Raw genomic sequence first — 25461 nt, 5'->3', positions numbered from 1 at the left:
TGCATGCACACACACTGCACTCATGCATGCACACACACTGCACTCATGCGCACACACACTGCACTCATGCGCACACACACTGCACTCATACGCACACACACTGCACTCATACGCACACACTGCACTCATACGCACACACACTGCACTCATACGCACACACACTGCACTCATACGCACACACACTGCATTCTCATACACACACACACTGCATTCTCATACACACACACACTGCATTCTCATACACACACACTGTAAATAAATATTCAATTAATATAATTTTTTAAAGATCTAATTTTATTTTGAAATTTACCAGCAGCTGCTGCATTTCCCACCCTAGTCTTATACTCGAGTCAATAAGTTTTCCCAGTTTTTGGGGGTAAAATTAGGGGCCTCGGCTTATATTCGGGTCGGCTTATACTCGAGTATATACGGTATATGACCTGATACAAATACTGGTATGTAAAGAAAGCCCTTTTTGTCCTGAAAAAAAAAAAAGGACCAGCCCTGGTCCTTAACGTACAACATGGCCAAAACAGTCATGTCCTGAAGGGGTTAAAGGTAGAAAGCCACACCTCACCACTGGGCGCCTCCATCTGCCCTTGTACCTGACACTGTTTCTACTCCTCTTCATATGCAAAGTGTGTCATTACATTACTTTGTCTGAATTAGATTATGATGTCATTTGTGATATCGTTAATATACATTTCAAATCGAAAATAAAAAATGGCCATCAAAAGAAAGAAACTAATTTTAACAAGTTATAGGTGATTTTTAGTCTTTGATTCAGTGACTATTAAACTGTTTCTGCTTAATATATTTGCATTGTGATTGTGTGTAACTAGTTATTAAGTTTTGGTTGTTCAGGGTGTATACCATATATGTGATTAATAGATTTACGTGTTATGTGGGGTGTATATAGTGTAACAGACTAATTGTACAGCGCTGCAGAATTTTACGCTTTATAAATGAGATTAATATCCTGTTTGGGGCACGTGTACAATATATTTGATTTGCGTGCTTTTCAGGTTGTGTATTGTATATGTTGCAGATGATGGTGTTCTGTGCGCGCAGGGACTCTCGGTGGAAGCAGTGTGCACTGCTGCAGGATCTCATTCCTTTTGTTGTGTGCTATAGTTCATCTGAGGACATTAGAGATTGCTTTGTGTGCCTGTTCTGCCTCACTCACTGGCTCTCCATCGACCATTAATTCTGAGCTGGAGACACACGAAAACCGCCTGTGAAATTATGTACTGCTGCTAATACAGCATAGCAAATGCTTCAGCATGAAATGCACATCTATTGGATAATGTTATGAATTGCGTTTCATGTATACATACAGTGGAAGGCAAAAAAATATTAAACACTATCAGCAGAAGAAGAAAAAATCTGTCAGCAAAATAGTGGGATTATAATATAACTTATATAATTTATAATATTTAATTGTATTCTATAAAAACCTTAAATTCTTACTTGTCTATTTATCAATTTCTGCTATTTCAGCCTACTATAACTCACTGTTTAGTAGATAATCCCCAGGTTGTGTTTTAGAAGGTATGACACGGTAATCCCTCCTCATTCTGTCCTTCTGATTTTTTTTTTTTTTTTTTAAACCTTTTTAATTTTATTTATAAAATATTTTACCAGGATGGATACATTGAGATTTCTCTAGTTTTCAAGTATGTCCTGGGTCTTTGTCCACAAAATATTGCATTGTTCCAATAGGATACAATACTACAAAAATACAATATACAAAATATATATATATGTATATGTGTATGTGTATGTGTATATATATGTATATGTATATATGTATATATGTATATATGTATATATATGTATATATATATATATATATATATATATGTGTGTGTGTGTGTGTGTGTGTGTGTGTGTGTGTGTGTATATATATATATATATATTATATTACATAACATAAATGTTGTGAAGTTCACATATATAGTCCTTTTTTTTTAACTCCTCCTGTAACTGGTAAGCAGACAAAAGATTATTCTCCTACTTGGAGCTCCAAGGGTTAAGCACAGTCAGTATAGTTGCTAGTGATATTATATATAGACTTTTTTTTTTTTGATTAGGCAGCTGTCTGATTTAACAGTGTATGATAAGTTCAATTTGCTTCCCGTGTGCTGCGGGGAATTGGTTTTGTAAATCAAAACCTTGTTTAGAAATACTCTGTGCCTTCTTCGTTTTGTTCCTCCTTCAAGCTGATCTGTTCTCCAAAAGAAAATGTGCCAGACAATTAAAGACAGGTTTTTTTTGGGTTTTTTTGTATATGTGGTGCTGGTTTCTGCGCCACATTTCAAGCCCGCGGTGCTTGAGTTTTATAAGTGGTTTTAGTTTGTAATTTTGGTAATCCACGAGAAATAGATTTGAAAGGCAGCATTGAATAAATCAAGACCAGAAGAGACTTAGGAAGCACATACATTATTGGCATACTTTTGGGCAGTTGTTCTGCTAATTTAGTTCAGGCTGTTTGCTAGGTTATGACTGCGTTTGTGGATTTCTCCTTTTTCAATCCTGCAAGATTGTTACTGTGCAGTCGAGCGTTAATTTTAACCAACACCAATATTTTAATAAGGTCTGAGATCCCATCTGGGAAGTACTTTATAAATAGTCTCTTAAGATAAACCAATCCTTCTCCCCTGACCTGAATAAGGTTTCCCGTTATGCTGTATATCCCATATCATCACACACTATGCTGCATGTAGCAAATTCATGTATAACATTGTATATGCCTAAAAGTGGTGGGGGTTCATGTTTAGGAGTCTATGGATACTTTTGCATATGTTTTAAATTGTCTTTTTGAAAAAACAAATGTACACCTCCCTCTGTAATACACCTGGTTATCACCACACCTAAAATGAGTTTTGTAGCTCATTTTTAAAGTGGTGAGTATGTTATGGTATTTTTTGTAAAGCTTGTATTTTTATGGTGCACAAACCAACATAATGTGCCTATACCTGGCTTAATATTACAAATTAAAGAGGGTGCCACTCATGGCCGCTAACCTGAGTCTTCAAAACCACTTCTAACCCCTACGGCCATGTCTGTCCTTGTTAAAAATGTGTCTGTTCTTTATCAACGTGATTAATGCAGCCACTATTCTTCTCAGACACCGGACATCCAGGTCAGGCTATTTAATGAGAGGGGTAAAGGCCACTCAAACACATTTAATAAACCCATATCAATGTAGCAGTAGGGTGCCACAGGGGAGTCTGCACCCACCCTACCAGACCCACATTATTAACAACATATGTTGTATTCTAAAACCTATAGTGTGGCTACGTGTTGTACCCCTATAGCCAATCTCCGCAAAGAATAGAAGAGCGTTAATAAACTGATCACTAATGCTCTTCTGTTCTTTCCGGAGAATTGGTTCTATGTGCAAACTACATAAATTGTTTATTTATTTTCCTCATCACAAGACCTTTGATTTCCATCGCACTACTATGCTGGAAGATTAATGCAGTGACCCATTTGAGCTTCTTGGTAAACTGGAAGCTTTGAGATTCTCTGTCGGGAGAAGCATAGAAGGGTTAAGAGCATAACTAACTGAAATGGCTTTGCATGTGTTCCATGCTGAGCTTTGCATTGGTTTATATTTATTAATCTTCCAACTAATAACTGGCATCCTGCAGAGCCTACTGAGACAGAATGGTATTTTCAGAGCAATATAGAACAAGTTGAATCCCAACAGGATAGATTTGGCACTAGCAACTAGAATGTGAAACCAACCTTTTGCTGTATTCGCGGTCATTTCTCATAGTAAAGTTTCTATTTCGTTTATTTTTTTTTCTTCTTGGCACTCTATATATAAATAATCATTTAAAAAATATATATATATTTATTGCGTGTTCGTACCATTGCTTATCCCTGTACTCGGGAATTATTTACCTGAATTTCAGAATACCTGTTGCAGAAAATTAATTGCGTGCCCAGCTCTTTCATTATATGGGTTACAGAAGAAAACATTGTATAAGCTTTTAACAATTGAAAACGTGCAAAAGCCTGCAACACACGACTTTACTTGTCACAGCACTTGATAGATTTGCCACAGATTTAACCACTCTACTCAAGCCTACTATAGCCAAAACAGTGTTGTTTTTTTTTTTTTGTCTCAAACAACTAAATTGTGAAATGAAGAAATGTGAAAGTAAAAAGGATAAACATAATGCAAAACACCTTCTTTGTATTTCCGTGTGGTTAGCAATGTATTCAAGGATGTTTAGTTGTCAAAATGGCATTTAATGAGTCTGAATGTATATTCAACCTTTATCTGCCACCAAACATGTCATCTTAGCTGCACAAAGACAGAAGAATCAGCCTTTTTCCCAGACCCATTTGAAATTAATGGTGTGAATAGGCCTGTTCAATGTGTGTATTCCTTGGCATTTTCTCCAGTATAGATTAAAAGCTTAAAAACACTAGATTACATTTTGACCAATTGGTAAATTAGTCAAACCTAAATACATACATTTTGGAAATGGCCATTCTACTATTAACTTATATATATATCAACAAAACTGACAAATCAACAAAACTGATAATGTGGTTATTTTGCATCAGTTTTGTTGATTTGTGCCTATAGACATGCCTTTCAGCAGTGAGAGCTGCCAGATAGGGTCTGGCCAAAGACTGACTATGTCAGAAATGTATATTGCGACTCTAATGGGACATGGTGGGTGAGGTGCCTGAACAGAAATGCCTTGAAGTGGACTTGCACAGTTTTATTTTATGACACAAATCCATAAGAGAGGTGAAGCACTACAGAAGACCTTTCTAGTTTTGGTGTGAGCCAAGGAAAGTTAATTAATGGTAACTATGGCAGAACAGAGAAGTCAGGATGGGACATATATACTTACTATGGAGGATATGTAAACTGGGCACGGTTATTAAGAGCTTTATATGAACTGAAGAATACTGCAATCTCTGTTCGTCTGTCTCATTATTAACCAATTTTACTGAAAACCATAAACATTTCAAACTCCCGACAGTCCTAGCCAAAATATTGCAAATGGTAAACTCTGTCAAGCTATGAAGTGAAGTCTTCAACATTTTTACTATTCTCTTCCAAAAGGCAAATTGACTTAATCTAATTTTTAATTAAGGAAACCTTAAAACGCTACCCCTTTAGGAAGGCATATCAAATAATCAATTAACTTCTCTCTGCTGCCACGTTCTCCCATTTTCTTCATTTATCCTTCTTATAGTCGCATTGTGTTTACGGACTATGGTGTCAATATAATTAATTTTTACTTTGAATACAATGTATTCAAACATGATCTTTCGTTCCTTCCCCCCTTTCCCCCCAATTATCTTTCAATTAGAAGTTCTGTTGCACAATCTACACTTCCTCATGTTCATGTATGCCAGATGTATATTGTGGAATTACCTGGATGTCTCAGGAATTCCTTCTACGGAGCTGTGGAAAATGTTGACGCTTGTAAATAAAAATAATGAGGAGAATGTCTGGCTTGCAAATTGCAGGCACTGCTGTGGATAATTCAGCTGTAGTATATAATGCAACCATTAGGTGGCTGTATAATTCCACACAAATGCCATGCTAACTTCGGAGCTGTACAGTGTTGGTCTTTCAGGATCCTGATCCTGTGTGCCATTTGAATGCCAGCAAATCCTTTTTCTTCACTTCTGGTAAAGTGCCATGAAATGTTTTCTGGCTTACGACAAAGAACACCATGTAATCCTTTATAATGGTCATCATAATTTCAAGTTAAAAGTATGGCTTTCTGCTTGTTTCACAGTATCTGGGTCACAGATAAGTGTTTTCTCATAATTCTGACTCTTCATTAGAACAATCTTATGATTAAATTATGTGATACTAAAATAAATTGGATTTTTCTTGGAAGTTGGAAGTTGAGAGGGCTGCACATCATATTTATTGGATGTGTCACTAATTACATTCTATAAATGTAGCTATGATTCTCTTAAGCTCTTTAGGCCCATGTGGTTATAGTGAGTAAAGCAGTGATGCCTGACCTTTAATACAAGATCAGTTATGGACACATTTCCCATGATTCTTAGCTTGCGTGTTGAATGTTGTGGTAACAACTGGTGTATGGCCATATTAGGTGCAAAGGGGAGGAAAAAAAGATATATGCAGAAACCTGTGAGCATTGTGTAGTTGTTGTTCAAATCCTGTCAGAATCTTGGCATCACTGGCAATACCTAGTCATAATAAAATTGCCTACAGTAATGGCTTAGTTGAGAAACACACAGAACAAGGTATCACTTGTAGTCCACAAAAAACACGTTTCTCCTGACTAAGGAATTGTTTCATTAGGGTCTGACACATCACTTGTTCCACTTAAAATCACCAGTTATGACAACTGCAATATATTGGGCAGTAAGTGAATAGTTGGTTCTTGAATTTCGTGTGTTTTGGGAGTTGGACAAATGGGCAAGCAAAAAGATCCAATACCTTTTGATAGACGACTGGGTCAATGCTTCTCCATAACAGCAAGTCTTGATGGGTGTTCCCAGTATGCAGTAGTTAGTACCTACCAAAAGTGGTGCAAGGAAGGACAATTGATGAACCTTCATCAGTCATGGGCACGTAAGGCTCATTGATGCCTATGAGGAGTGAAGGCTAGTTTGTTTGGTCTGATCACACAGAAGAGCTGCTGTATCTCAACTTGCTGAAAAACTTTAATAATAGCCATGATAGAAAGTTGTCAGAACATTGTGCTTCTCAAATTGCTGCAGACCAGTTAGAGTGCTCATGATGACCAAAAGAGCCAAAAGACCACCGAAAGAGCCTTCAATGGACCATGGAGCAATGGAACAAGGTTGTGTGGTCAATTGAACCCCGTTCTATTTTAGATTAGCTGGATGGCCTGGGGAAGATATGGCAGCAGGATGCACTATGGGAAGAAGGCACGCCGGTGGAGGTAGTGTTCTGCTCTGGGCAATGTTTGCCAGGAAATCTTGGGTCCTGGCAATCATGTGGATGCTACTTTGACATGTACCACCTACCTAAAGATTAATGCAGACCATGTACACCCCCTCATGGTGATGGTGTTCCCTGATGGCCTCTTTAACCAGGATAAAGCATCCTGCCACACTTAAAATAAACAGGAATTGTTTGAGGAACATGACAAAGAGCTCAAGGTTTTGCCTTTGCCTCCAAATTCCCCACACCTCAATCAGATTGAACATCAGTGGGATGTGGTGAAACAAATGCGATCCATGGAGGCCCCATCCTGCAACTTGCAGTACTTAAAGGATCTGCTTCCAATGTCTTGGTGCCACATACCACAGGACACGTTCAGAGGTCTTATGGAGTCCATGCCTCCACACATCAGAGCTGTTTTGGCAGCACAATCTATATGATATTTGGCATGTGATTGTAATGTTGTGGCTGATCAGTACGTATGTATTCATATATGTGTGTTTGTGTAAGTCGTATAGAACACATTTCTTGAGAAATGTTTAGAAAATGGTCTCCCAAAACACGTTTTTTGGTTTATTTTCCTACTATGCAGCACATGTATAAGAAATCATTTTGGCAAATGTTAAAGAGAATTTAAAAAAACAAAAACATTTGTTTTCCTTTTCTATTTAACCCTCTAGAAAAAAGCAGAAGCTGCTCACCGGATACTAGAAGGACTGGGCCCCCACGTAGAACTGGTGAGTTTCTCTCTGCACACAGAATAACCGCTCTTCAGGTCAATCAGTAGTCACCTAATCACTGTAATAGGAGACCTGCATATGTAACTAGTCAATGCTTTCCTTGACAATCTGGAAGCATTGTGTGTGAATGGTTTATCATTGGTTTTCTTTTTCTTCTTCTTTCATTCCAGCCATTATACAACCAACCTTCAGACACCAAGCAGTACCATGAGAATATTAAAATGTAAGTACAGATTTAAACCCAAAGTTTTCATTCTTCATTTTCATTTGGAACATCAACATTTTACTCAAGTTGTTTTGATTTAAAGAAATGGCACATAGGAGGGAAACCAAAACCAGATTGTGTGTGTGCACCCGAGAAAAGATAAAGTTAATAAATAGAAAGTGTGTGTGTGAATGGTTCCCAATAGAGGACAGTATTTTACCTGTCTTTTAAAATCTCTTTTCTAGAAACCAGACTATGCGCAAAAAGCTCATCTTGTACTTTAAGAGAAGGAATCATGCACGCAAGCAGTGGGTAAGTCTGTTGCACAGAGCACGTATTGGAACTAGTCCATGAAACAATGGTGTTAGGAGGTGCAAGCATGTGTGTACAGTAGTTTCATAAAGCAATAGCTTAAATACATGATATGATTTATATCCCTGCTAAGTTCAGGTGAGCAAAAAAAGTAGACAGAGTATCCAGAGAGATCCAGCATGAAGGATACTGAACTGTTGTGAGATGTTGAAGATCAGTATGCTTGTTTGGATTAGTGAGGGTTAATTGATCTGAAGTGTGTGCTGCACAGACATGTTGTGCAAGAGTAAATATCAAGGAAGAATTAGATTTAAATAAAAGTATTACATTCTCATTTCTGGCTGATCACTGTGCCCTACTGTGAAAATGCTCACCTCTGCCACCTGCCTTCAGAAAAAAAGACTGTAAAGGTTGAAGCCATTTGAGGGTACATTTTGTTCAATCCTCAGTGCAAGCAAATATGTTTTTATTTTCTCTTTGATCTTCAAAACGGACATTTAAAATAATTTAGAAAAATATTCAATTTATAATTGACTTATTCTGAAATGGCTATTTTATTAAGAAAACTTATTTGTATTCTATTTTGAGGAGCTTATATTTTCAATAGCATTTATCATAATTGTTGGGGAGATAATGGATGTTTTTAAAAACCTTTCTTTTAAGTTGTATGATTTGACCCAAATGCAGTCCATGAAGACTTTTTTTAGAATGCCGGTATCCTTGGCCTCCAACTGCTCCCCATAAGTAGCCAACAAAGGAGTGCATTTACTCAGTTGGTGCACAGCAGTTCTAGCAAAAAATAAAAATAAATACGAAGGTAATAACAAAAGGTTTGTCACGAACCTTCGGATTCCAAGTTGTTGTTTTATTTGGTGTTCACAGCAATGCAGTTAATGTTTCAGACAACCAATTTTGTACTAGACTTCCCATTAAAACAGTTATCAGATTGGTGGCAATAGTAACAGTAGTCCCTACAATGGAATGGAAGGCATGGTGGAAATGATTGAAATGATTTAAAAATCTGTTCTCTTCCTCCAACTGGGGCAAAGAACACTGTTGTTAACAAATGATTGATTGCTTCCAAATGGGTTGATGAAGGGGAGGTATATATCTCGGAGACTTTAAGTGTAAACGGAGCTTTATAACTTCTGATAATTGCCTCTCATGGAGTTAACGTGCAATATTAAAAAGAAATCTCCATCCTATCTTTAATACACATACCATATCCTCCATATCTTGGAGGAAGTTTCCCTACGTCATATAGAATGTATTGAGCACAACCATATCCATTGTATCTCCAGGGAAGATCGAAGGGTAAGCTTTTAGAACAAACACAGAAATAAATAAACACGTCGTACTCTGGTATTTCCTCAAATATATATTTAACCACTGAGCTGTTGGGTAAGAATACAACAGGAAAAAAAAATAGGGAAGTTGCTCAAAAAATAAAAACTCCTAAATAGTATTTAAAATATGTCAATAGGTTAATTAACCTGGAAACCACCAGACAGTCTCGCCAAGGAATCATTTCTAATACCTGGGATTATTAACACACAAAAAAACTGCTGGGAAATTCAGATGCAGGCCAAATTGGTTTGGGGATGAGCCTACTAACTGGCTCTGAATTTTTGCCTTTTCTTTTTAGCGTCTACATTTGTGCCAGAATATTATTTTTATTATTGTTCTGACTTCGTGGACAGAACATTTGTAAAACAATCTACAAGGGAGTTAACAAGAAAAATAAACCTGAAATAATATAGAAATTCCCAGCGATTGTTAATGAAAGGGGCAGAAACTATCAGGAAGTGAGGGCGGTAGATTTGGCTGCCCAATGCCGAAACACAATTGCTGAATGGGGCATTCAGAGCTTTAATTTGAACAATTCATGTTTAGCAGTTATAATACAAATGCACAACTTGTGCTAACATAAGAAATTGAACCAGGGGGCACTATGTGCATCTTATTATAAAATGCCTGTTTAAAAGGGTTGGTGTAGTGTATTTTCAGTCATTCTTTACTGTATAACTGGCATGTGATGTTTGGAAGCAAATGAAAGCCTGTTTTCATCTGTGCAAACCTTGAAGTCCGAAAGCCTAGGTTTCTGAACCTGTAAGAATTACACAAGACTCCAACCAAGGTCTGTGTCAAATCTGCAAAAATATGCTCAATCTTATGTCATGCCTACTACAGGTGATACTCGAAAAATTAGAATATCATGCAAAAGTTCATTTATTTCAGTAATGCAACGTAAGAGGGGAAACTAATATACGAGAGAGATGCATTACATGCAAAGCAAGATAGTTCAAGCCGTGATTTGTCATAAGTGCGATGATTATGAAAACCCCAAATCCACAATCTCAGTAAATTAGAATTTTGTGAAAAGGTGCAATATTCTAGGCTCACAGTGTCCCACTCTAATCAGCTAAGTAAGCCATAACACCTGCAAAGGGTTTCTGAGCCTTTAAATGGTCTCTCAGTCTGGTTCAGTAGGAATCACAATCATGGGGAAGACTGCTGACCTGACAGTTGTGCAGAAAACCCATCATTGACACCCTCCATAAGGAGGGAAAGCCTCAAAAGGTAATTGCAAAGGAAGTTGGATGTTCCCAAAGTGCTGTATCAAAGCACATTAATAGAAAGTTATGTGGAAGGGAAAAGTGGGGAAGAAAAAGATGCACAAGCAGCAGGGATGACCGCAGCCTGGAGAGAATTGTCAGGTAAAGGCCATTCAAAAGTGTTGGGGACTTTCACAAGGAGTGGACTGAGGCTGGAGTTAGTGCATCAATAGCCACCACACACAGACGGATCTTGGACATGGGCTTCAGATGTCGTATTCCTCTTGTCAAGCTGCTCCTGAACAACAAACAACGTCAGAAGCATCTTACCTGGGCTAAAGAAAAACAGACCTGGTCTGTTGCTCAGTGGTCCAAAGTCCTCTTTTCTGATGAGAGCAACTTTTGCATCTCATTTGGAAACCAAGGACCCAGAGCTTGGAGGAAGAATGGAGAGGCACACAATGCAATATGACTGAAGTCCAGTGTGAAGTTTCCACAGTCTGTTGATTTGGGGAGCCATGTCTTCTGCTGGTGTTGGTCCACTGTGCTCCAGGGTCAACGCAGCCGTCTACCAGGAGATTTTGGAGCACTTCATGCTTCCTTCCACAGCCAAGTTTTATGGGGATGCTGACTTCATTTTCCAGCAGGACTTGGCACCTGCCCACACTGCCAAAAGCACCAAAGCCTGGTTCAATGACCGTGGGATTACTGTGCTTGATTGGCCAGCAAACTCGCCTGACCTGAACCCCATAGAGAATCTATGGGCATTGCCAAGAGAAAGATGAGAGACATGAGACCGAAGAATTCAGAAGAGGTGAAGGCCGCTATTGATGCATCCTGGTCTTCCATAACACCTCAGCAGTGCCACGGACTGATAGCTTCCATGCCACGCCGCATTGAGGCAGTAATTACTGCAAAAGGGACCCAAACCAAGTACTGAGTCCATATGCATGCTTATACTTTTCAGAGGTCTGATATTGTTCTATGTACACTCCTTGTTTTATTGATTGCATGTAATATTCTAATTTGGAGATTGTGGATTTGGGGTTTTCATGAGCTGTAAGCCATAATCCTCGCACTTATGACAAATCACGGCTTGAACTATCTTGCTTTGCATGTAATGCGTCTATCTCATATATTAGTTTCTCCTTTTACGTTGCATTATTGAAATAAATGAACTTTTGCATGATATTCTAATTTTTCGAGTATCACCTATGCAAGCCGTTCAGCTGCAGACTTGGCATAAGTAATGAATTCTCAAGGTGCTCACAGCTTGAATGCACTGGAGATGCCCAGAGTCTCCGATACCAAGATTAATACGTAGACTAACACATTCCAGTGGATTCTAAAAAGGTAGTTTTTTTTTACTCTACCTTGTGATTAGTGAGGGCAGATAATGGTTAGTGGCAGTTTTTCTGATACATTAAAGATGGAAAATGCAATGCAGTTGACACACGAAATGCAGAATTTCAAATGTCTCCTGCCAATATCCTTATTACATTCTTTTTATGTGAAGTCCTGGAGTTGGTCTTGAAAGGTATTTGGTAAGGGGATGATAGTAAACATCCAAAGTTTGTATTGTTCTTAGAATGTTTGTCTTCTACAAGATGTACCATATTTTAATAAGCAGGAATACCCAAGGTTAAGATGATTTAGAGGGGCTTGACCGCCATATTGGATGGACATGTCTTGCCTGAGCTTCGTGCAAAAGTTCCCTATAATCACATTTATCGATATATTGGAAGCAAAATACTTGGGAGACATTTGGGAACTTGCCTGGCTTTATCAGTGTGCTTTTAACCGCTACTTCCAAGCATACTTGAGGCAAAGTCAAAAACATTGTGGCCTACCTGAGAGCAGAAGTGTGAGAGAGACAGACAATCTTTCCACCCAATGTTCCTTGGAAAAAGGCAAAATCTGACTGACAAACCCTCCTCCCGCCCTTGAGAGTTATCCCGCTGCCTTCATTCACTGGCAATCAGGTAAACAGATCCATGTGGACCCACAACACATATGATCTGCACTCATTACCAATTGCAGATGCAGGCGACATGACAGTTGCCATGTGGCGGGCAGAACCTGCTGAAAATCTGATAATTTTCCTGAAATGCCTTTGACTTATGTGCCAACTTTTGGCTCCTGCTGGAGAATGCAAAACCAGCATTATCAGCTTACTTCACAGCAGGATCTGAGCCTGCGCCAGCAGAGTACAGTTTAAGAGTGATCCCGAAGCCTTCATCGCCAACCTTCTGTGAGAGTGCATCAGGAATTCCTCTGCATCACTTACACAGATGGTACACAGAAGGTATTGTGCCCATACTCGCCTGGAGACTGGTTAATTGTGGTTCTCTGGCCCTGTCTTCCTTAGTGGGACTCTGGAGGCTTTATGGGGAATCAACCTGGACTTGGCTGTTCTACTTCATGAGCCTGTGGCAATTCCAGCGATTTCCACTGTCCAGAAGCTGTGGCACACACTAACTTACTGTTGACAGTTTTGTTATATTTTCTTTTCGCTACAGATCTTGCTTTTGATTGACTGACTGATTTTTGCTTAAGATTATCACACAATGTATAGGGTCCATAGTACAATATATGCTCTGCTTAAATTAGAAGAGGATATAAGAGGATTGATGTATTCCGTAATGTTGGCTTATCAGAAATACATAATCGCCTATATTTTGTTTATTATTAAAATAAAAAGTGCATTATTCTTGACATATTCTGATCTTTATTTCTGTCTATATTCTTGCTATTGTGTAAACCAACCTGTATTATTATATCTGCACTGCAAAAATAAAGAATGTCAAAATAAGAAAAAAATAGATTGGGGGATTGGGGGAACTTCCCACTTCTATCCATCCGCATCATTTTACACTACAATTTTAAGCTTCTGGTAGCTTTAGGATGTGTAGAAATATAACATCAATTGGAATCTAAATAATCGTGCCTCAAAGACCTGGAAATCCCCTTTTTATTTATATTCTACAAAGTGGGGCTCAATATACAGTCTGTGATTTAAAGTTCACACACTATTTATTCAATATACTTTTAAGAAATTAAAACCATGATATTTTTTAGTGTTTAGCTTCGATTCTGTAGCATATGTAGATAATGTGTATAGTTAGTTATAAGTTTACAAACCTACCGAAGAGTGTGTAAAAAGAAAATGTGACCATGATGTCAGGGCCTCCAAAATGTTTCTGCTTATCGAGCGTCTCCCAGGAAGACCTTAACAGGGATGTTCACAAAGTGCCACTTCCCAATCTATGTCTCATGATTGGATATGTGCAGCCCAGGCAATTGGTCCATGTGAATGATCTACTGAAAGAATATCAACCCATGGCCAGAGCTGGCAAGCCAGGAGTACAGACTGTATAACTAAATGATCCGAAATACTGAGGATGAGATTAAAAACGATGGATTGGGCAGGGGAACAGTAAACATTTATTAAGAGTTTGGCTTTTGCAAGCGTGACATGTAGATGAAATATTGTCCGTTTTAAGTCCTAAAGCAATTCTGACACTTTAAGGTTGGGGGGGGGGGGGGGGATTGCTTTGTAAAAATAATTATTTGATGGCTTAGAGAGAAAGAAAGGAAAATGAAGTTATGTGTTCTCATAAAGTGTCCAAAGGAGATAACCCTTCACACAAGTCTACTAATCAGCCTATGGTTTTGTGAGCAGATAAAATACATTTGATCATTTTTAGGCTTTTGGTTTTAGTCCAAGCAAGGAATTTAAACTTTTTTTTTTTTTCTTTTTTTTTAAATCTTATCAGCAGTTTTTCCATAAAGGAGTTAGAGGTTCTCGTAAAGTTTTGGCAGTCTCTTAAAAGTCCTGTATAAATCACATGCTTCCTGGGAAGAGATAATTATCTGTTTGCCAACTGTCGTGGTATTTTTCAATTATGCTAAAAGGCTAAGAGCTCAATTTCCCAGCCAACTTGTAATTACCGTTGTTCGAAAGAAAGTTGTTTACCAAGAGTATAAACTGTGCTGTGACCTAATATCTGTACATTGAATCATCAACCCTGAGGGTGTAGGGTATATTTCTAATATATAAAGCCATACAATACTGTCAGCTCTATGTATAAGAAGCAATGCTGGCATTGTTTTATATGTGGACGAGTCACCTTGGAACCAATGTTCTTGCTGAATGTATCAGATTTAAAGCTTTGCCCCAGAATCGCTATTTATGCATATACCTTACGAGGTCTAAAATGGTAGCTTTTTACTTATAATCACAAATGTTTTGGCCTGTTCTTCCTGTTTATTTAAGGTGTTTCTGTATTTAGCGACTTGCAGGCCTTTAGAACAGACTAGATCAAATGTTGCTTTAAAACAAAGGAAGATCATAAAGCAAAACCAAATACAATTGTTCAAATAATTACAGTTGCTATTAAAATGGCCATAAATAAAAATTTTAACTAGATTTTTACATGTTAGAAAAGGCCTGTGTTTGGCTATTCTACTATGATTTATTATGAGCTAGAGCAGGGATAGGCCAAAACATCTGGAGGGCCAAAGGTTGCCTATGATTCAGCTAGAGTATAGTTTATTTTGAACTTCTAACTGTTATGTCTATTTGTAGGAGCAAAAGCTGTGTCAACGATATGACCAGCTGATGGAGGCCTGGGAGAAGAAGGTTGAACGTATTGAAAATAATCCCCGAAGGCGAGCCAAGGAGAGCAAAGTCCGTGAATATTACGAAAAGCAATTTCCAGAAATCCGCAAGCAGAGGGAACTTCAAGAACGCATGCAGAGGTTGGTGTGTGATGAATATCCTGAGCTAGTCTGCTGCACAGGGTCACCTGGAGTAAAAGCTAGTATTTGTTCTGACTAGGCTGGTGTATCCTCTCATGAATGATAGGGGAGAATGGGGAGATGTTACCAGCATATGTAACCTAGGGTAATCTGTATGTTATCTAGTAGGACCTAAATAAACCACATTGCCAAAAAGGCTGATTGTATTTGGTGCTGATGTGAGATACTCCTTACATGCAGAGTTTTCATGATTCTGAACCAAGAAGCTTGAGCCTCTTTCAAAAATACATTCAGTACTTTGGTTAGCACAATGTTTCGATGACCTATTATTACCAAGAAAGTGAAACCAAGGTATTACTAGACCAGGAATTGGGCAAAACTGACAAGATAATTGCATGATTCAGGTTGTAACAGTTGTGTTTTAAAAATAGCTTAAGTTTTAAAAAGTCTTTTGACAATTGCAATTTCCTTCTCAATTGTCCACATTTCCTGCCTTTTAATACTTGGCATCGCATGTGCACTCTAACTATAAGAGTACTACCTGGAACACTCTTTCTATGTCAATTGAAGATTATAATATTGTTAACCATCACAAATATTGTATAAAACCCTATATGACTATAACAGTAACATATGAATATAACTGTAATTACAACAGTAATTTTCTGTACTATGTACACAGGTGAGCTAAATACTCCAAACTGGGCTTGATAACAGCTGGGTGGAGAGGTGTGTGGGGTTGTGTTTTGAAAATCCATGATTGTTCTCCAGCTTTAGACTTTATTGAAGTCCGTGCGTTTTCCATTTCCCTACTCCTTGTTGTGTCTGAGAAGTGTTTGGACAGTAATGTGCTTGTCACATTATCCGACATCACCCTTTAGTTTAAATCATGTCAAAGAGGCAGATTTTAGAGCTATTGTAATAGCCAGAAAAGGTTTCTGGATAACAAGAATCCTGTGAATGCCTGCAGTGGTTATGTTAGGTCGCTCATCCATATAACCTGTTCATGCATCAGTGCATGTGATTGAACATTTCAATTCCATCTCTCAGCAGGGTAGGACAGAGGGGAAGCAGCCTGTCCTTATCTGCAGCACGCAGCGAACACGAAGTGTCAGAAATTATTGACGGCCTCTCAGAGCAGGAGGTAAGGCTTCCTTGTGCTGCGTGTAACCCTGACTCTCTTACTGTTGTATTTAATCTGCCTGATTGAACCCAGAATATGAGCAAAACCTAAGCATATGTGGATGTCAGACACGCATCCCACACCACGCAATGGAAAAAGCCACAGAAGGCAATGATTCCACTGCAACAAAGGATTGTGGGTGGTAACGTACATATTATTTTTCATGTGTCATCTGTTGCTTATCCACAAGTATGAAATGGATCAATTAGCAACAACTCTTGCATAACACGTTTCTTCAAAACCATTGGAATATTAAAAGAAACATAGACTGGGTAACAAGACAGGTAAATAATAATTGTGTAGAAATGCGAGCAGACAACCCCCCTTATATTTCTCCTTGAATACATTTTTTTTTTTTTTTTTTTTATGTGATAATTTATTACCCTCCGGGACACATTGATTCCGCTCCTTTTTTGGTCTGATTTTTAGTTTCATGCTCACAGACTTTAGCTGTGACCATCACTAATTCTAAACTTTCCTATTCTTTCACCATCGTACGTAAAACTCTATTTGAGCCTAAACGCAATCGTCCCTCATCCCACTGTAAAACCTACAAATAACCGATACCTCTTTAAAGCTCCCCTCCTATTTGGCCTTCCATTCTAACAATTTCTTGCTCAAAAATAGCATCTTTTTTACAATGCAGCTTGCAACAGAGCTCACTGTACCCCAGCTGGGTACCTCCGCCAAGGACCGCTTCCAAGCTGGAACAGGGGATAAACCTCAGCACTCCTGCCCCCAGTCGCTGAGACTTGACTGGGGTCCTGGAACCACACCGTCCTGGAACTGAATGGGGAACTCTCTCTATCCACTCCCAGGCACTGGACGACACTCAGTCCTGGGAGCTGTAGTCCTTACAAGGGCTTTCCCCGTTGAATCTTCCACACTGAAACAAGCTGGAGTAGTTATTAGCCCTTTCCCCTCCCAGTAACCAGACGACACATAGTTCTGGAAGTACAAGCTGGAATGCTTTTATACAATTTAGACAGTCAAACACGCCCATAACATTCCCACACAAAACAGGATAATCCCTCCCCCTGGACCTGAGAGGAGACTAGTTACAAGCAAACATCTAACATACTCCTCCCCTGTGCCTGAGAGATAATAACCTGAGCACACGAACATATAATTGAATTATCTCTCAGTACAGAAACAGGCAATGTAACAAAACCTCAAAAATACCCCCAAAACACATACAACCCCCACAAAAGTTACATCCCCAATCTGGGTGACCAACATATGCAAAAATCACCCAGGTTGGTTCAGGGGTTCGTGATTTTCATGGAAGTCATAATTTTGACCGACCGTGCACATGGTCCTATGCCCAAAACAGTTCCATGAAATCCGTGCTAACGGTCAGTCAAGTTCGGTAGTTTAACAACGAACTACTACCGAACGGAATCCATAGTTCTAATAAGCCAGTTAAATAGTCTTTTAAAGGTTTCCCTGCAGGGCCCATAGTCTGTGGGCAGGAGGCTGGCAAGCAGGCTCCTCCAGGAGCTCGTGGCAAACTCAAGGGGAGTTTGTCACACAGCTTTCTTCAGGTTAGGCAAAGTAGCCGGGTCACCATTGACCGCTACTGACCAAGTGTATCAGTGTTTTCAATAATGTAAAATTTGCTGGTTTGATAAAAATAAATAAAAAATCGTAATATTAAAAGTTCTACAACACACAATTGTGAAAACATGAAACTGCCTAACATGCAAAGTATTTATTTTACCTTTTGGTTTTTGCCTTGATCAGTTAGTTGCCAATGCCTATACAAGACATTGAATGATTGAAAGCTGCCTAACCCCTATCTAGTAATGCATGCAGCATGGGACGAGCAGTTTCTGTTAAGTTTGTTTAATTGCTGCACTGCCAGCGCTGTACATGTAGAGTGCTTAGGTCTGCTAACAGCCAACTCTTCTACAGAACCTGGAGAAGCAGATGCGCCAGTTGGCTGTCATCCCACCCATGCTGTTTGATGCAGAGCAGCAGAGAATCAAGTTCATCAACATGAATGGCCTAATGGACGACCCCATGAAGGTGTACAAAGACCGGCAAGTCATGAATATGTGGAGCGAGCAAGAAAAAGAAACCTTCAGGGAGAAGTGAGTTTTGACTCTTGTTTTCTAAATCTGTTGTGTACATTTCCATTAACTCACAAGCTACGCATTTCAACCATCTGTGTTTCCTGCTATTGGTAGTTGTCTTTTTATTTTAAATACATGTTCCTTTTTTACAGTAAATCTAAGGTTGTCCTCTGATTTATTTACATTGGAAAGTTACTAATTTTGTGGCAATATCACATGTCCCACATCCCTACTAATGGAGAACCGGCCAGCTGCCCCAATTTGCAGATATTCATATTTTTCCATCGCTCTGTGCAGTTATTTAGATCCATATGCTTAATTCACACAATGAATATCTTTTTAATCCTTAACCCTCCTAACCTCACCTACGATTTTCACAGCTCAATTCTCCATATTTTAAAAACACAGCACCTATTCTCCTAATAATGTCTTCACTTCTATTTTTCACTTTCTCCCTAATTTCCCTAATTATTAAAATCTCTCTATCCTTTTACTTACCTGTTCCTGCTGACACCATCTGCATTGCTCCCTCTCTGCTTCCCTCATCTCTGTATACATCACATGCACTTTACTCATATTTATCCAGCCTTTCTCCACAAACTCCTCCTAAATCCCCTAAATAAAAGCTCTCATCCCAAACATTTAAATCTTACTCCCACCTTCTCTTCCTTTTCACCCTACTGCTCCTAGCAGCTGGTAATGTCTCGCCAAACCCTGGTCCCTCCTCTACTAAGCCAACTGGTGCTAACACCAGAAACCACAACAATCTCATATCCATTCCATGTAACTCTCACTATAATTCCTACTTTAAAGCTGCTCTGTGGAATGCACGCTCTGTGTGCAGCAGCGTTAAATCAACTCCATGTCCATTTTATCTCCCACTCCCTAAACCTACTTGCTCTAACAGAAACATGGCTCTCTCCCTCTGATACTGCTACCGCTGCCTCACTATGCTTTGGTGGTCTTCACTTTACCCATAACCCAAGACAGGCTGAGAGTAAAGGTGGTTGTGTAGAATTTCTGTTTTCACCCCACTGCTCCTTTAAAACTGCCCAACCCCCCCTTCCCTCTCTTTCCCATTATTGAAATTTATTTGATTCGCCTTTTCAAAACCCTTCTCTGCTAACATTGCCTTTGTTTATCGTCCCCCTGGTTCCCCTCTCCCCTTCCTTGACCACTGGCTACCGTACTTCCTCTCTTCTAATATTCCATCCCTAATTCTCGGGGACTTCAATATTCCCATTAACCCACCTATGACCTCAGCAGCCTCTAAACTACTTTCAATTATTTCCTCCCTCGCGCAATCGCAGTGGGTTAATTCTCCCACCCATGTAGCTGGCAATACCCACGACCGCATTTTCTCTTATGCATGTACAGTAGCTAATATCTGCAACACTCCATTTCCTCTCGCTGATCCCCACCTCTTATTGTTGGCCCTCGAGTACCCCCTAGCCCAACAACCTCAGCCTAACCCTCTTCAACTCAGGAGGAACTTTAATTTTATTGTCGGCTGATATTGATTCACAACTGCTATCCATCCCTTCCCTCTCCTGTCCCTCCTGTCATCTCCACATATAACCCTACCCTCACCTCTGCCTTGAACGCTGCAGCACCGCTCCAAACATGCACCTCAAAGAGCACACACCCCCAACGATGGCATACTAAATCAACACGCTACCTGCAAAGTTTCTCCCATTGTGCTGAATGCTCCTGAAGGAAGTCTCGCACCCAGTCAGACTTTCAACATTATAGATTCATATTGTATTCATAAAGCGCAGCCCTTGCCCTCGCCCTCGCCAAGCAGTCATACTTTTCCTCTCTCATTAGTTCATGCTCCCACAATTCCATACGTCTCTTTAAGACCTTTAACTCTCTTCTTCGCCCTGCTGTGGCCACCCCCCCAAACTAACCTTATAGCCGATAGCTTTGCATGCTACTTTACCGACAAGATTGAACAGCTAAAGAAAGAATTATCTCCACCTTGCCGTTCTCTTTCTCAACCACTCGTTGATCATGAGTTTCCTACCCTTCAGACTTTCTCCCTGGCTACTGAACAAGAGGTGGCTTGTGGTTTCCTCTTATCTCTCCCAATGCTCATTCAGTGTCTCCTTTTCTAATGATCCCTCCTCCTCTCGTCCTGTCTGTCAAGATTACTGTTTGATCCAGCACGTAGAACTGTGTAGCAGGGATGACAAATAAGTAACGTATTACCGGTCCTTAGAATGGCCGGATTTAACGTACATAGAATAGTCAAAATACTAGCCGAGGTCAGGGAACACAGAAAGGGACGCAGCGATATGGAAAGCCAGGAGTAAGGATACCAGAATATAGAGAAGTCAATAAACAAAGCCGAAGTAAAAAACCAGGTAGAAAACTAATAACAGGAACGCGCTCTCGGACAACCACAAGGGAAACCATGACCGGGCACTGAGCAGGATGAGAACTGGGCCTAAATACCCCTCCTTTTGTTCTGATAGGCTGTAACCGGCCTTTGACCCCAAAGTCAGTTACCAGGTTTCATTTGCATAATTGCTGCTCAGCTTTAACCCTTCTGTGGATTAGGTTGCTGCTCGGCACAACTTTTCCTGTGTGGACAGTAAATGTCATTAACCACATTTCTATAAGCGGATGAATACGTGACACTGTCTCGGTTGGAGTCCACCAAGGTTCTGTCCTTGGTCCCCTTCTATTTTCTCTTTATAATGCCTCTCTTGGCAAACTTATTACCTCTTTTGGATTCCACTATCACCTGTACGCTGATGACACCCAGATATGTCTCTCCACCCCGGACCTCTCCCCTGCCTTCCTGTAACGTGTCACTGCTTGCCTTTCTTCCATCTCTGACTGGATGTCCTCCCGCTTTCTGAATCTCAATCTCTCTAAAACTGAGCTCCTTGTCTTTCCTCTTCCTAATACTGATCCTCCTCTTTCTCTCTCCCTTCAAGTTAGTGGTATCCACATAAGTCCATCCTTTCACGCGCTCTGTCTTTGCTTCATACTTGACTCTGGCCTCACCTTTGAGCCACACATCCAGTGTGTTGCCAAATCCTGTAGACTCCATCTTAAAAACATAGCCCGCATCCACCCCTTTCTTACACAAGATGCTACCAAGGAGCTTGTCCATGCTCTAGTAATTTCCCGCATGGATTATTGTAACCCTCTCCTAATTGGTCTTCCCAAAAGCCGTATTGCCCCTCTACAGTCTGTAATGAATGCTGCCGTCAGACTGATTTTCCTCTCTAGTCGGTCCTCTCTCACCTCGCCCCTCTGTCAGTCCTTACATCGGCTTCCTGTATCCTATAGGAGTCAATTCAAAGTGCTAACCCATACCTATAATGCACTGAACAATTCTAGACCCTCTTATATCTCTTCACAGATCCATAGGTATGCTCTTTCTCCTTTCCATTGCTCGCACCCGTACGGCCAACTCACCCTTGCAGAACTTCTCGCGGGCGGCTCCCTTCCTATGGAATAGCCTGCCTACCGCCTTCAGACTCTCCCCTAATCTTCAACTGTTTAAGAAGTGCCTTAAAACTCTTTAGAAAAGCTTATGGCCTCCCTTAGTAACCTCTACCTTACATACCTGTCTCTTGCTCTCTCCTAAAGGGCAGCACTTTACTCTCTCCTCCAGCTCTGCTTCACTCCCACCTTACTTGATTGCTATTTCCTGTTCTAATGTGTTTTATACCCCACCTCCTATAGAATGTAAGCTCGTTTGAGCAGGGTCCTCTTCAACCTATCGTTCCTGTAAGTTTTCTTGTAATTTTCCTATTTATAGTTAAATCCCCCCCCCTCTCATAATATTGTAAAGCGCTACGGAATCTGTTGGCGCTATATAAATGGTAATAATGTCCCAGTGAATTTGGTAGTAAACACTGTAAAAACAATGGCTTCAGTACACCGAGGAGCAGCATATTTAAACTTGTTTCTCAGCTGCTGACCTCTGTTCCTACAAAAGAGTATGTAATACCAAGTGTGAGTGCTTTTGCTTTTCCCTTTCTCTCCTATACCTTGCAAGACAGGGTTAGATAAACCTAGAAGAAAAGTACTTCACACACCCATAGAAATGGGTGGAAAACAGTGTCCATAATTAGAAAATGTCAAAAGGATTCTATATAGAACACAGGTTAAGGTGCTTTTCTGATGTGCTTTGACTTACTACAAACCCAGGGTGTAGTGGAAATGTAGAAAATAGCCATTGTTCTGCAGTAGATTTTTAATGTATTGATCCTTAGCCCTTGTTTCAAACTTTGTGCTCTGTACTTATCAACATATTCATAGCATATCTATATCAGAAAGATTTGACAGTGATGCAGGATGCATCTAAAAACACAAGCTTTTGGGGGACGGGGCTGAACAGCCAAGATGGACGAACGTGCTTTCTAACAGCTCCGGTATATTCTAGTACCATATAAGCCTATTTTGCCTCAATCTGCTCTGGATGAACCAATCTGTGACCGTCAACCTGATCTGCAACCAAGCAGAAGTACAAGGATACCTGAACTGTGCCGTTGCACAAGGAGACCACTCAGTCCAACCATGCAGACTGGCTTGACCTGCGGCTGATCCCCCGGCGCAGGGCACACTCTGTATAAAGACAGCCCTGCTGCCACTCCTATGGACCAGTGGGGAATACTCACCTCGTCACCACAGCGGAATCTCTTGAAACGACAACTGCAGTGCACGCCTAAGATGGATGCCATATCGCTGCCTTCACAATCCGAGGAGGGCTTGTCTGTTCAAACATGGAGAGAATGTTTCAACGCTAAATTTTAAGAGATCTGCCAGGACTTCTTGGAGCACCTTCATAATTGAGGCCAGAACTGAGCTAACTTCGACCAGCAGCGTTATCACCCATGGACTTCCCCTGGCTCCGGAGCATCTTCGGGCCCGAGATTTTGTACAATGGTGGGGAGAATTCCCAGTGAGTGAGGTACCGGCCCTCTTTAAGGTCCCGGGAGAGAAGAGCCAAAGACTCCACTCAGGCGGCAAGCATGCCACACTACTATTTCTCCAATTAATCGACTGTCACACGTTTTTTTTTTTTGCTTCTTCACTACTGTGGTTATTGTTGCTGTTGTGGCACTATGAGCTTAGCTGTATCTTGATGCACAACAAAAATAAATAATTTATAAAAACAAAACCCACAAGCATTCACCTAGGTTTAATACGGTGGACAGGAGGAGAAACAAATAAAAGAGGAGCAAATATTTAAAGTAGTGAATGCAAAGCAGATCTGAAATGATCATGGTGGAGTTCATCCCTCTATCTCCATTGATTTGTTGGTTTACGTCTATTGGCGATCGTTTTTCAGTTAGATTATCTTTAAAAGTAGCACAAATAAACATACAATTCATGTGGCCCAAACCACATTAAATCACATATCTAATATGTATAAATAACAGGGGTATCTCATACTGGAAGGTTTCCATGAAAGGCCTGTGTAGATTTGAATATCTTAATAATGTACACAAAAATAAAAAATGTGCACCAACCCCAACTGAAAAGGAAATAAATCCACATGAATAATAGTTGAATGTATTAGTCGCTCACTTTTGGCATACATTGGAAGTCTAATGCTGGTATCCCTGATGTAACCAGTTGTAAGCCTGAAAATTTGAATCGAAAGGTGATGATCTATTAAATAAAACACTGCATTGATGGCAGTGTCTGTCTGGAAAAGAAAAAGTTACCTGCGCTTTCTCCTTAATCCCTTTGTATATTTAGACAAATAGAGGTCATTTAGTTGCTCCAATGGCCATTGGCGGGAATGCCCGCCTGCCAACGTCAAGGCAGACCCCCCTAAGCGGGTCCTAACACTGACCCTTCAGCCTGCTTCCTTGAGCTTCTGGCAAAGATATCTCTAATGAGACAGAAAGGGGTATTTTTTTTTTATATACACCCCTATATACTTATTAACCCTTAATAGGGAACACATGGGATGTCTGTCTGGGTGTCAGGGTACCTGTTGTCTCTACCTCGGAGGAGGTGAGACACTTAGACGTTCATCCTCTCAGAGGGGCTGACTCACTCGTTCCTCGCAGTTCTCTCGGCCGTTTACACGCCGGCCGCGAGGAATCCGCTTCCTTTTATGACGCGGCGCTCAGTAGCCGACGTCATGACGACAATCCGTTCCGACCTGTCAATCAAGTCCCGAGCACGAATCAGGACTCGTCGGGGGCGTGATTCCTATCTAGAACCAGGGTATAAAGTAGGGCTTTCTGCATTTGTTCATTGCCCTGTCGTGGTTCTAGCTTGTCTAGTCACTCAGTGCTCTTGTTTTCTATTTGTCTCTTTGGTTCTGACCCGGCTTGTTTGTTCTACCCTGCTTATCTCTATTACCCTTTGACTCTGCTTGTCTCTCGCTTACCTGCTCTCTCGTTCCCCCGACCTCTGCTTGTCTCTGACCATTCTTTGCTTACTCCTTACGTTAGTCCGGCCATTCTAAGGTCCGGTATACGTACCTACCACCTGTTTGTACTCTGCGTGTTGGATCCCTGTCCCGATCCTGACACTGGGCCACATCTGTGTAAGGGAAACAAAATGAAAGAAAAGACTAAACCAAGCAAATGGGGGGAAGGAGACTGAATAAATAAAATTTCAAACAATAAGGAAAACTGACTGTGTTTCAGGTCTGTTACATGACGCTTTTCCAGCCATAAAAAAACAATACATTAGGTGAATGTTCTCTCTGCACTTCTC

General features: G+C 40.2%; 1 protein-coding gene across 10 annotated transcripts in view; it reads left to right on the top strand.

Annotated features, from left to right (window-relative positions):
- NCOR2 (nuclear receptor corepressor 2) overlaps positions 1-25461 on the top strand; it is a 360458-nt gene that overhangs the window by 192241 nt on the left and 142756 nt on the right. For all 10 annotated transcript variants that reach the window (XM_063454320.1, XM_063454317.1, XM_063454326.1 and 7 more), the window contains exons 7-12: positions 7609-7665; positions 7839-7891; positions 8119-8185; positions 15329-15501; positions 16552-16645; positions 18599-18777. In XM_063454320.1, the coding sequence (XP_063310390.1) occupies positions 7609-7665; positions 7839-7891; positions 8119-8185; positions 15329-15501; positions 16552-16645; positions 18599-18777 (623 nt within the window). The remainder of the gene's footprint in view (positions 1-7608; positions 7666-7838; positions 7892-8118; positions 8186-15328; positions 15502-16551; positions 16646-18598; positions 18778-25461) is intronic.

This window comes from Pelobates fuscus, chromosome 5 (genome assembly GCF_036172605.1).
Source record: "Pelobates fuscus isolate aPelFus1 chromosome 5, aPelFus1.pri, whole genome shotgun sequence".
Taxonomy (NCBI): Eukaryota; Metazoa; Chordata; class Amphibia; order Anura; family Pelobatidae; genus Pelobates; species Pelobates fuscus.
This window is presented reverse-complemented; position numbering and strand designations above follow the sequence as displayed.